At 40.2% G+C, this 13,890-nt stretch overlaps 1 protein-coding gene across 26 annotated transcripts in view; it reads left to right on the top strand.

The window, feature by feature from the left end:
* The window catches only part of DLG1 (discs large MAGUK scaffold protein 1), a 270,363-nt gene that overhangs the window by 138,771 nt on the left and 117,702 nt on the right, over window positions 1–13,890 (top strand). For all 26 annotated transcript variants that reach the window (XM_080656682.1, XM_080656681.1, XM_080656680.1 and 23 more), the window contains one exon: window positions 12,768–12,818. In XM_080656682.1, coding sequence (XP_080512808.1) covers window positions 12,768–12,818 — 51 coding nt within the window. The remainder of the gene's footprint in view (window positions 1–12,767; window positions 12,819–13,890) is intronic.

Genomic DNA, 13,890 nt, shown 5'->3' with positions numbered 1-13,890 from the left:
AATTAGCCAGAACATCAGAATCTGACCTAACATTTTTCACCACAAAGGAAAATGTCTTTGGAGATGTTTAAGTAGAAGTACTGCCTGTGCATTTTTAAAATCAAATGACACGTAATTTCATAAGCTGTAAAAATCCTTTCCTCTTTTTTTCGAACTGTAGTTTATTTCAGGCTATACTTTAAAACATTCTATTTGGCTTTATTTTTTTGTATTCGTATGAATATGGATGTATCATAACTGGGGATTTTGGAAAACCTCAAATAATATTTAAAATAAACAGAAATGCTCTTCTATACTTTTTTTCAGATTTTTTTTCAGTCAGTATTACCTTTCACATTGATGTAGAGTACTTAAGCAGAATTTTGTTTGTACGTTTGTCAATATTTTCTTCTTCACATTTCTTTCTCCTTCACTTGTTCTCTTTGTTGACTTATGTTTTGCTTATGGGCTAAGACAGTGATTAAATATTTTTTATTTTTAAAACCTTTTCAACTGAAAGATTAATATAAAATAATTAACAGAGAAAACAATATCAACAAAGAAAATACATATGCATTTTAGGGGAAATGTCAACAAATTAAAAGCAAATAAGCATACTAAGCAGCAAAAAGTTATATGATTTCCAGTTTGTATGACATAGCATTTAAAAAATATTTTTCTTGCTAAGCAAGGTATGTTGAGGGTCTCCAAGAAGACTCACTACTCACTTTGGGAGATTTGCTGATTACAAGACTCAGCGTAAGATTTAGTATAGCTATGTAGTAAGTTGGGATCTGCATGTCAAGTTATAAGATAGTATGTCTAGAGGATCCCATGTTTAGATTTCCTTATACTTTCTTCCTCCCGTGAGGTGTCACACAGGACACTCTTTTCCCTAGCAATAAAAGTACAGCACTATGTGTGAAGTGTTTCTGCCCTGGGAAACTCATTGTGGACTCAGTGCAAAGGTTTTTATTGCAGGTTGGTCACTTAGGCACCCTCTGTCCGGCACATACCAAATTTCCAGGCTCCCAGAAGGGGAAAACAGCTATTCATCATAAAATGTATTATCTCTATAAACTCTAGCCACAGTAAATTACTATCCTTTCAGTTATGGAATGATGTTAACACACCCAAAATCAATTTCCCAAATACCTGCTAAGACCTTTCTAGAGATAGCAGCCGTAGGCCTGATATGTTAACCCTTTTTTAGACATAAAGAAATAAGATAAATTCTAATTCCTCAAGCAAGATTTGTCAGAGTGTGCTACTTTATCATTCTTAAAGAATATATTGTTCTCTGTAGCTCTTGCTTCATAAACATGTGTTTTGTTTGGATAAAACAACCTTAAGCTTTTAAGAAACAGGTATTTAATCCTGAAATTTAAAATGTATTACAAAATGGTTTTAAACTTATTTGCTATTCCTTTGTTAATTCCTTGATCACTTAATACTAGCTTATATATTGATGAATAAAAGTAAGAAAAATTATGTCTGCTACCTTAGAACCATAACTTTTCCTGTCTATAGTCACTACACTTCCCTAAATTAAGTAATTAATTGAACAGGCAATGCATGTACATTGTGCAAAATTCAAAAGATAACTGGTGAAAAGTAATTCTTTCTTCCACCCCTGCTTCCAATCTTCCAGTTCACCTGAACTAAGGCAGAAAGTGTTAGTAGTATCATTTATATACTTCTATAAACATTCTCTGCAAATGCATGCATATATGTGTTGTTTCTATACTTTTACCATGTAAAACCGATGCCCTTCTGATAATTTTTGTATGGTTATTTTTTGTATATATATATATATATGCGACTATAAAATCAGAACATACTCATATACATAGATTGCTCAAAGAGTCTGTCAATTTTTAGATTTGATCATTATTGAGAAATTGCACTTCATAGAGTTCTATCCATTTATACTTCAACAAAAAGTACCTGTTTTTGCTTCATATTGTCACAAGCACAATGTGTTAATAAACTTTGATAGCTTTTGTTAACATGTTTAAAATATATTAACTCATTGGTTTAATTTGCATTTCTATTTATAGATCACCTTTTTCTACCTTTTCACCTTAAAAAATATATGTTGAGATATTCACATACCACAAAACCTATCTTTTTAAAGTGTATAACTCAGTGGTTTTTAGGTTATTCCAATATTGTACCATCACTACCACTTTCTAATTTCAGAACATTTTACCACTCTATAAAGAAACCCCGTACTCATTAGCAATGACTCCCCACTCTGCCTTTCTCTCAGCTCCTGACAACCACTAATCTACTTTCTGTCCCTATGGACTTCTCTATTCTGGGCCATTCGTATCAATAGAATCATATAGTATGTGGCCTTTGTGCCTGGCTTCTTTGACTCAAATAGTGTTTTCAGGGTTCATCCATCTTACAGCATATATCAGAACTTTGTTTCTTTTCATGGCTAAATAATATTCCATTATATGTATATACCACATTTGGTTTATTCTTTCTTGTGTTGAATTTGAGACCCTGCTTTCATTTCCCAGTGGTAGAATTGCTGCATCGTATGATAATTATATATTTAGGGTTTGGAGGAACCACCTAACTGTCTTCCATACCAGTTTCACCATTTACATTCCCACCAGCATTATATGAGGGTTTCAGTTTCTCCACATATCACCAATCTTACTATTCTTCATCAACAATGTTATGGACTTTATTACAGCCCTCCTAGTGGGTATGAAATGATATCTCATTGTAGCTTTGATTTTCATATACTTAATGACCAATGTTGAGCATCTTTTCATGTGCTTATTGGATATTTTTATATCTTCTTTGGAGGAATGTCTATTCAGATTCTTTACCCATTTTTAATTGGATTATTGTCTTTTATTAGTAAACTAGAGGCCCAGTGCACGAAATTCGTGCACTGGGGGGTCGTCCCTCATTCCAGCCTGCACCCTCTCCAAACTGGGACCCCTCGGGGGATGTCCGACTGCCGGTTTAGGCCCAATCCCACCTGGATCGGGCCTAAACCGGCAGTCAGACATCCCTCTCACAATCCGGGACTGCTGGCTCCCAACGGCTCGCCTGCCTGCCAGCCTGCTCACCCTGTAACCACTCCCCTGCCAGTCTGATCGACGCCTATCTGCTCCCCTGCCGGCCCGATCGCCCCTAACTGCCCTATCCTGCAGGCCTGTTCCTCCCCCAGCTGCCCTCCCCTGCAGGCCTGGTCACTCCCAACTGCCCCCCTGCTTGCCTAATTGCTCACAACTAGCCTCCCCTACTGGCCATCTTGTGGCGTCCATCTTTGACCACATGGGGGCGGCCATCTTGTGAGAGGGTGTGAGGGTCAATTTGCATATTACCTCTTTATTATATAGGATTGTAAGAGTTCTGTATACTAAATGTAAGTCCTTTATCAGATATATGATTGCACAAGTTTTTTCTTGTGGATTGTCTTTTCGCATTTCATAAATCCTTTGAAGCACAAATTTCATATATGTGTATATTCACCTATTCATATACCAGTATGTGTGTGTATGTATGTGTGTGTGTGTGTGTGTATGTGTGTGTGTGTGTATAATGTTTCAATGTCATATCTAAGAAACCATTGCCTAATCCAATGTACAAGGACTTACACTTATGTTTTTTTCTAGGAATTTTAGAGTTTTAGCTCTTACATTTAGGTCTTTGATCCATTTTCAGTTAATTTTGTATATTGTGGAAAGTAAAGGTCCACCTTAATTCTTTTGCATGTGGGTATCCAGTTTCTCATCACCATTTGTTGCAAAAACTATTCTTTCTATATTGAATGATCTTGACACATTTGTAGAAAATCAACTAATCACAAATTTATGGTTTTATTTCTGAATTTTTAATTTTCTTGTATTGATTTATGTGTATACTAGTGGCCCAGTGCACAGATTTGTGCACATTGAAAGGAAATTAATTAGAAGAAATATTTTAATATTACTATTCGCCCTTTCTCTATAATAGAAGTGTCAACCAAATTCACAGTCGACAATGATAGATCGAAACACACGCATGCAATTGGCACCAGCTAGAGCTTTATATGTTTCGCGCATGCGAGAATCAACTTAGCTTTTTATATATATACTAGTGGCCTGGTGCATGAAATTCATACACGGAGGGAGGGTTCCCTCAGCCCAGCCTGCACCCTCTCCAATCGGGGACCCCTTGAGGGATGTCTGACCACAGGGATCGGGCCTAAACCAGCGGTCCGACATCCCTCTCACAATCTGGGTCCGCTGGCTCCTAACCGCTCACCTGCCTGCCTGCCTGCCTGATCGCCCCTAACTGCCTCTGCCTGCCTGCCTGATCGCCCCTAACTGCCCTCCCCTGCCGGCCTGATCTCGCCCCCAACTGCTCTCCCCTGCCGGCCTGATTTCGCCCCCAACTGCCCTCTCCTCCTGGCCTGATCGCGCCCCCAACTGACCTCCACCACTGGCCTGGTTGCCCCCAACTGCCCTCCCCTGCCAGCCTGATCTTGCCCCCAACTGCCCTCCCCTGCTGGCCTGATCTCACCCCCAACAGTCCTCTCCTGCCAGCCTGATCTTGCCCCAACTGCCCTCCCCTACAGGCCTGATCTCGCCCCCAACTGCCCTCCTCTGCCAGCCAATTTGGTTCTGATTGGTCGGTTTCTATGCCACTTAGGGTCAAAAGCTCCGCCTCCTAGGCAGCCATTGGTTTCTCACGCTTCACCCAGACTTGGTTCTGATTGGTCAGTTTCTATGCCAGTCAGCGTCTCTGGGCCTATCAACTGGGCCTGATCAGAAAGGCAGGACTGCTCAGCAGCCCCCATGGATGCCTGCAGAGAAATGGAGGCGTGGCTGCTGGCCAGACTGGGAGAGAAAGAGAGAGGTAAGTCCTGATCAAAAGCTGCCACAGAGGCAACAGATCAGTTCCTGCTTCTCTCTTCAGGCCTCTCTCTGGCCCTGATTCGCAGCCCCCTCAGCAGTCAGTTTTGGGGCAGCATGCCTGCTGCAGAAGCAGTCAGCGTTGGGTTGCCACGGCAACCCAGTGCTGACTGCAGGGCTGACTTCCAGTTGGTCAAGCCTTGGTCTTTACCAGACATTACAACCCAGGGTTTTTATATATTAGGGTAGAATAAACTTGCTTAATTAGACCTGCTTTCTGATTTAGCTAAACTTTTTCCAAGCCCAGTGAAGCACCCCAACTACTCTTTTAGGTAATTGTCAGCAACACAGCAGTAAATATCAACATAAAGCAGCAGATTATTATTGTAGAACATGCAGGGAAAACAAAGGGTAAAATATTAAACTGCAGCAGTGTTTGATTATATTCTGTGCACCTAGAAAACCTTAAGTCATTTTCAAGGCCCACCATTTCTTACTTCTTTTCAGTCAGGTCAAGTTCCTGAACTTTCTAAATCTCCATTTTCCAGCTAATTAAAAGAAAATAGGATTCCACCAAGTCTCCTATCTACCTCCTCCAGGACTTTGTGAGCTCAAATGAGATGAGGCATGGGAAAACACTTCACAGACATTTGGTTAAAGTAAAAAATGTTTGCACCTGGCTATAAAGCAAGTCGTGTTCCTGGGCTCAAGCAACTCCAAGGAGGCTATTCGCTAGGGAGAGGAAGTCAGGCATTGCTACGTAATGTCATTACCTGGTGCCCACAGTGACTGTTTCCGGGCTGAGCTGGGCTGTGGGCCACATTTTGCGCCCTGGGGTCTTGGCAGTGTTGGCTGTGATTTGGTGGGCTGTTGCTCCAGGGTGGTGGTGGGGCCTGTGTCCCACTTGGGGGAAGCCGAGTGTTACTTTGTCAGTGCCAGGTATGCAGTTTGATTTCTTTATAAATGGCCAGCGCGTGTCACGGCAGCTTCAACGTGTGTCATAGCAACCGGTCGGACGGTTGGAGGGATACTTAGCATATTAGCCTTTTATTCATATAGATTCTTATGCCAGTACCATGTATTCTTGATTACAGTAACTTCGTAGTAAGTTTTCAGATCAGAAGGTGTAAGTCCTCAAACTTTTAAAGTTTGTTTTGCCTATTTTGGTTTCTTTCTATTTCCATATGAATTTTAAGATCACCTTATCAATTTCTGAGCACATCAAAAAGGCACTGGAATTCTGATAGGGATTGTGTGGAATCTATAGGTAAATCTGGGGACTTTTGCCATCTTATCAATATTGTGTCTTCCAGTCCATTAACACAAAATATCTTTTTATTCATTTACATCTTTCATTTTGTTGAATAATGTTTTGTAATTTTCATTGTACTAGTGTTAACATTTCTTTTGTTAAATTTATTCCTAAGCATTTTCTTCTTTAATGCTATTATAAATGGGATTTGTTTTCTTAAATTTATTTATGGATTTTTTTTCATTGCTTGATATGGCAGTATAATGGATTTTTAGGTATTGATCTATCCTTCTGACTTACTGAACTCATTTATTAGCTCTGATTTTTTTATGTGTGGATTCCTTTTGATTTTCAACATCAGGTCATGTCATCTGCAAATAGAGATGGTTTTACTTCATTTTAGTCAGAATGCCTTTTAAATATTTTTCTTGCCTAATTGCCCTGGCTATAACCTCCATTAAAATCTATACTAAAAAAAGGGTAATATGCTAATTAGACCAGTCATCTTCTGGACATCCTTCTGGACAAAGCCACAGTGGCAGAGGCAGTTAGGGGCAGTCAGGCCGGCAGGGGAGCAGTTAGGGGGCAACCAGGCTGGCAGGGGAGCAGTTAGGGGACAGCCAGGCCAGCAGGGTAGGACAGTTAGGGGTGACCAGGCCAGCAGGGGAGGGCAGTTGGGGTAGACCAGGCCAGCAGGGTAGGGCAGTTAGGGTTGACCAGGCCAGCAGGGGAGAGCAGTTGGGGTCAACCAGGCCTACAGGGGAGGCCAGTTAGGGGCGACCGGGCCGGCAGGGGAGGGCAGTTGGGGTGATTGGGCTGGCAGGGGAGAGCAGTTGGGGGCAACCGGGCCGCCAGGGGAGGGCAGTTAGCAGCGACTAGGCTAGCAGAGGAGGGTAGTTGGGGGCAACCGGGCAGGCAGGGGAGGGCACTTGGGGACAATCAGGCTGGCAGGGAAGTAGTTAGACATCTAGCAGGCCGGCAGGGGTGCGGTTAGGGGCAATCAGGCAGGCTGGCAGGCGAGCAGTTGGGAGCCAGCAGTCCCGGATTGTGAGAGGGATGTCGGACTGCTGGTTTAGGCCCATTCCAAACCGGCAGTTGGACATCCCTCAAGGGGTCCCAGATTGGAGAGGGTACAGGCTGGGCTGAGGGACACCACCTCTCCAGTGCACGAATTTTGTAAACCTGGCCTCTAGTCTATATATATAAAATGCTAATATGCTAAGTGTCCGACTGTTCCACTGGTAGCTATGACACACACTGACCACCAGGGGGCAGACGCTCAACACACAGGCATGGAATCATGGAACAGACTGATGAATCTCAGAGGGAAGCGGGGAGGGGAGAGGACGGGAAGAGATTAACCAAAGATCTTATATGCATACTGGAGGCCTGGTGCATGGATTCGGCCTGGCCTGTGGGGATCGGGCTGAAACTGGCTCTCCGACATCCCCTGAGGGGTCCTGGATTTCGAGAGGGTTCAGGCCCCACCGGGCCTCTGGCGTTTAATAAAAGTGGCAAGAGCAAACATCCTTGTTTTTCTTCTGATCCTTGGGAAGAAGCTTTTAGTTTTTTGCCATTCTGTATGATGTATTATACTTAGTTTTAACTATTAATTGGTATTATAATTTCATTGGCCTTGGGTTGATTTTCTCTTCATGCATTCCTGTTCCTTAAATAGTAAAACTGTTAAGGAAAAGTAGAATTAAAGACAATTGGTTCCAGTAATGAGACGGAAATGATTTGTTGAAATTATTCCATTTTGTTCCTTTGTCTTTAAATTCCTTAAGACGGACTGCGTGCGAACAATGAATTAGGAAAATTTATTCAGTTTGACTTTGATAGCTTTCTTACATACTAAAAGCTTCAGTTTCTTCGTAGGTAGCATAATTGATAATAGAATCAAAATGGCTATTCATTATTTCGGAAAAACATTTAAGTAAATTATTTTGGGGTTAATACTTTGTATGTAGTTAATTTTTCGTTAGGAAGAACATTTTCTTCCCAATACATTTTTATTTTTAGATTTTTACCTTGTGTTGGTATAGACTTTGAGGTTTTTAATTTCCTGAGATTATGCATTAATATGAATCATGATTCATATAAATATTAATAGACAAAATCTTGAATTTTAATATATTACTCTATAGTTTAGGTGTTACTGAATTGAATCAAAACAACAGGAAACAATTAGGCTTTTAAAAAATCTTCTTTTGGCCCTGTCTGGTTGGCTCATTGGTTAAAGCATCAGCCCTTGACTGAAGGGCCATGGGTTCAGTTCCCAGTAAAGGCCATGTACCTTTGTTGTAGGCTCAATTCCTGGCCCCAGACTGGGGTGCGTACAGGAGGCAGCCAATCGATGTGACACTCTCCCTTCTCCCTCTCCCTCTCCCTCCTTCTCCCTGTCCCTTTCTCCCCTCTTCTCTCCCCTCCACTCTCTCAAAAAAGTAAATGGAAAAAATATCCTTGGGTGAGGATTTTTTAAAAACATCTTCTTTGAACAAGTGTTATACCAATTATGTAATAGGATTTGTCTGTACTATTTGGATATATTAGTATAGCTTATTAGAAAATTAAAATCTTTGGGCCAAGGGTACTGAGTATATCTGTGTTATAAATTATCCTCTGTTTCCTTATGTCACTTATATACCCATAATTAAAGCAAATTATATTAAAAAGAAAAAATTATACAACTTAAAAGTTAATTACTTGTTAATTCAGTTTGTTCATTAAATTCCACATATGAGTGAAATCATATTGTATTTGTCTTTCTCTGAATGGCTTATTTCACTTAGCATAATGTTCTCTAGGTCCATCCATGTTGTCACAAAGGGTAAAATTTTTTCTTTTTTATAGCTGAACTAGAGGCTGGGTGCATGAATTTGTACACTGGTGGGCTCCCTCAGGGTGGCCTGCAGAGATTGGGCCCCCAGGCTCGCAGCCCCAGCTCATGCCCCCAGCCCTGCCTGGCACCCCGCCGTGGCCTGGCACTGTCCCCTCACTTGCTCCACCATCCCGCCTACAGGGCAATCTATCGAAGTCAGGCCCCCACCCCCCACCCCCGCCTGGTTCCCTCAGCGCCTAGGAGCCAGGCAGCGGCGCCACCCCCCCCCCCCCCCCCCCCCCCGCCGCTACTGCTGGTCGCCATGGGCAGGGCGATTGGGCCACCGCTCACACCCACCTTGGCCTGGCGCCACTCACTCACTTGCTCCACCATCCCACCGCAGTCCTGCTCTCATGATATGGTATTAAGCCAGCACCAAGGACATTTACTAATACTTTGTATTTAGTTAATTTTTCGTTAGGAAGAACATTTTCTTCATAACTTTTCAGAAGGCTTAATAGTGAAAATCTCAAATTCCTTAAAGTAAGAATCATAAAGTCATAGTACAAAAACTTTACATAAAAGGCCCTATAAGCACACTCACATGGAAATGTTTTCCAGAATAAAATTTCAAACTACTGTATTTAGAAATTAACAATAATAGAGCCCAGTGTAGCAATTTTGGGATTTTGCCAAAGCCATATGCTGAGGAAAATTTATTGACTTTAATGGACATTTTTTAAAATAGAGGAGAGTAATAAGCATAAATGAATCAGGCATTCAACACAAGCAACTTTTTAAATAGTCTAAAGAAAGAATAAAGAATTGACAAAAGCAGAAAGTAATAGCATAGAATTTAATAGATTAATCAGTAATGTTAAAACTATTTCTTTGACAAAGACTAATAGACTTTTAGGAAGTCTGAGCAAGAAAAAATAAAAGTGATACAAATAACCTTTAGAATAAGAAAAGTGATATAGCTGCTAATAGGGATTTTATTTTTACTCATAAAAATGACTTTAAGTTAAGTTGTCAGGAGATCCTTATGTATAACCCTACTGCAGTATGTATGCATAGAAATCATAATTTATACATACAAATGTGTGCATTTATAATATATAATCTCAAAAACAAGAAAAAAATCTCTTGTGAGGAAGAAGAGAAAACAAAGTAGCAAATGAGGTTTTTTTTGTTTGTTTTTTTGTTTTTTAGCAAATGGGTTTTAATCCCTAACAGCCATAAGAAATAAGAACCCCAAAATTAGTAGAGATGGGTTTCAAAAGTCCTCAAGAAAAAAACTCCTAGCCCCTGAATTGGACTTGGATTAAGGGTCGCTTTCTTATAATATTGTGAGGAAAGTAAAGTAGCTTACATAATTTAATTATTCTGTCATTTCATTATTGTGTTGCTGTATAACAAACTAACCAGAAACTTAGTGGCTTAAAAAACAACTCATTATTGCTCATGATTTTCTGGGTTAACTGGATGGTTCTGTTTCACATGGTATTGGCTGGGACATTTAAAAAGGCTGCTGGGAATTGGTGCTCTTTGCTGATTAGGAGTGCACCTTGGTGCTTTTGGTCAAGGGCTTTGATTCTCCTTTATTTGAATCTCCTCATAGGCTGAGCTTCCTCGCTTTATAGGTGCTGGGTTCTAAAGCACTGTTCTAAGACAAATGCAAACACTACAGAGCATCACATGAGCTAGCCCAGTGGTCGGCAAACTGCGGCTCGCGAGCCACATGCGGCTCTTTGGCCCCTTGAGTGTGGCTCTTCCACAAAATACCACGTGCGGGCACGCACGTACAGTGCGATTGAAACTTCATTGCCCATGCGCAGAAGTCAGTTTTTGGCTCTCAAAAGAAATTTCAATCGTTGTACTGTTGATATTTGGCTCTGTTGACTAATGAGTTTGCCCACCACTGAGCTAGCCTCAGAAACTACACATCATTTATGCCACAGTCTTTTTAAACAAAACTCTTCTAGGTTCTACCTAGATCCAGGGGGAGGGGAAATCGGTAGCATCTCCTGATGATAAGATAGGTCAGTGGTCGGCAAACCGCGGCTCGCAAGCCACATGCGGCTCTTTGGCCCCTTGAGTGTGGCTCTTCCACAAAATACCACGGCCTGGGTGAGTCTATTTTGAAGAAGTGGCATTAGAAGGAGTTTAAGTTTAAAAAATTTGGCTCTCAAAAGAAATTTCAATCGTTGTACTGTTGATATTTTTCTCTGTTGACTAATGAGTTTGCCGACCACTGGGAAGGTCAGTCACATTGGAAAAGAGCCTGTAGGATAGAAGATTGTAGGAATCTAGAGAAATGCAGTTTATCACAATCCTTATTTGACTTATTAGAATTAGAACTTTTCTCAGACTTGTGTCACCAGAAATATTAAAGCAATGATTTGATTCCAAGGACAACTCACCCTTCACTTAGTGGCCCTTGTTGTGGGAATTACTTCTTCCAGGAAGGAATAAATTGGGAGGAATAAGAGAAAGGGCTTGGTTTCTAAGATGTGAGCAAGAACTTGAATGATAAATCAAATTTGGGCATGAAATATGTAAGTGAAATGTGTGGCGGGAAGCACCAAAGTAACAGATGCAGAGGTGGGAACTTGCAGTATATGTAAAGGAAAGAGCACATCATTCACATTTGATGGTATGTAAAGCTCATGAAGAGGTGAGATATGTATGTGAAGAATGAAACTGTGTGATAGATTAGGGTCAATTCATATGACCTTTGTATGAGTTTCTGAAAGTTCTAGAGGAAGTGTGTTATTAGACTCTAGAGGCCCGGTGCCCGTGCACCAGTGGGGTCCCTTGGCGTGGCCTGTGGGGATCGTGCCTAAACCGGCAATCCAACACCTCCTGCCTCCTGCTCCTGCTCATCCCGGCCCCACTGCACCTGCTACCGACGCTGCCACTTGGTAGGCTCACTGCCACTGTGCTGCAGTCTCCGGGCTGTGGTGGCCAGCCATAAGCCCTGTGTCTGGCACCCGTTCGTCAGCTGAGTGGCAATCCCGCTGTGGGAGCACACTGACCACCAGGGGCAGCTCCTGCATTGAGCGTCTGCCCCCGGTGGTCATTGTGCGTCATAGCTACCGGCCGGTTGAATGGTCGACCTGTTGCGTAGGCTTTTATATATATAAATAGATGGGCTCCAAAAATATCTATCTGCATAAAACATAGAATAATTTGAGCAGTAGAGCATACTAATCTAAGAGATTGGGTAGATTACATTGGCCTGAGGAGATTAACAGGCTTGAACCAAAGTAATAAAAATGAGAATAAAAGGTGATGGTTTTCAGAAAAACAAGTATTCAAATCGGTAAGAATTGGCAATTGATTAAGATGTGCAGAGCCCTAGCCAGCTTGGCTCAATGGATAGAGCAACAGCCTGCGGACTGAAGAGTCCTGGGTTTGATTCCGGTCAAGGGCATATGCCTGGGTTGTGGCTTGATCCCCAGTGAGGGGCGTGTAGGAGGCAGCTGATCAATGATTCTCTCTCATCATTGATGTTTCTGTCTCTTTCCCTTTTCCTTCCTCTCTGAAATCAATGAAAATATATTTAAAAAAAAAAAAAAGATGTGCAGAGAAAAAGAGTCAGAATTTGATTAGCTGACTATACCCTTTCTATATTTGAAGGTCATAATACCATGAATGTCAACTCATTAATCACATTGTACTCTTCCATTCCTTAAAAAATTTCCCTAAAATTATTAAAATGAGACTATATTATTTTATTGCTGTCACATTTAACAGGTTTTCATTAATAAATCATGCAAAAATTATGTTTTGCCATTTCAAATTTTATACTCTAAATTTCTGTGCTACTTCTTTTTCCCTCCATTAGGTTAATGGCACTGATGCAGATTTTGAATATGAAGAAATCACACTTGAAAGGGTAAAAACTATTAATTATCTTAAGTTTTTATGCATAAATCTGTTGCTTTAAAGAACTCTTTAAGTATACAGTACAGCTCTTTCATTATAGAATTCAAGGGAATAGATCTTTCAAAAAACAGAGCCATGTAATATTCATTTCTTTTATAAGTTCACATATCATAAAATTAGCCTTGGTATTTTCAGAACATGTTGCTTTTCTTTAATAACCTTTTTTAAAATTAACTTTTTATTTAAAATAATTTTAGATTTATAGAAATGTTATACAAAGTTCCCATTTTCCTAGACTCATTTTCACCTGTTGTTAACATCTTACATTACTAGAATACATTTGTTTCAACTGAACCAGTATTGATACATTATTAACTAAAGTCTAGAGACTTTATCAGATTTTCTTAGTTTTGATGTCTTTCTCTTCCAGGATCTCATCCAGGATACCACTTTACATTTATTTATCATGTTTCCTTGAGACTGACAGTTTCTCAGATTTTTTCCCATTTTTAATTTAATTTTTAAAGTTATTTTTCATATAATAAAATATTATTTATTTTAAGTAAGTATTTAGTAACCTGGTCATTGTATCAATATTCTTTCCTAGCAAAATAATAACCATATTTCTAATTGATAAGACCCTATCGAAAACTTATGTACTCCCCTAGTCAGAAAATAACTTAAGGGTATAATTCAGATGTATAAATTTTCTTGCTATATTTTCCCCTTAAGGATATCAGCATTTAATTGATGCTGCATTTTAGTAAAACCACCCTGTATGACTAGCATTTTGGAGAAATGTAGTATTCCATACAAGTAAATTTCCTGAGTGGCTGAGTATACAGGGTGGGGCAAAAGTAGATTTACAATTGTTCATATGGAAAATAATATAACAATTAATGAATAATTACAAGAATAAACTCTGTTTTGAATACTCCCAACTCTAAACCTACTTTTACCCCACCCTGTATGTAAGATGGAAATCCTAGATAATTAGATTTGCTTATATTTGAAGCCAGAATAGACTCTGAGTGAAAGTAGACCTTAAATAGTCTTTTACATGTATAATAGATATTTATTGC

This window comes from Plecotus auritus (assembly GCF_963455305.1).
Source record: "Plecotus auritus genome assembly, chromosome: 2".
NCBI lineage: Eukaryota > Metazoa > Chordata > Mammalia > Chiroptera > Vespertilionidae > Plecotus > Plecotus auritus.
This window is presented reverse-complemented; position numbering and strand designations above follow the sequence as displayed.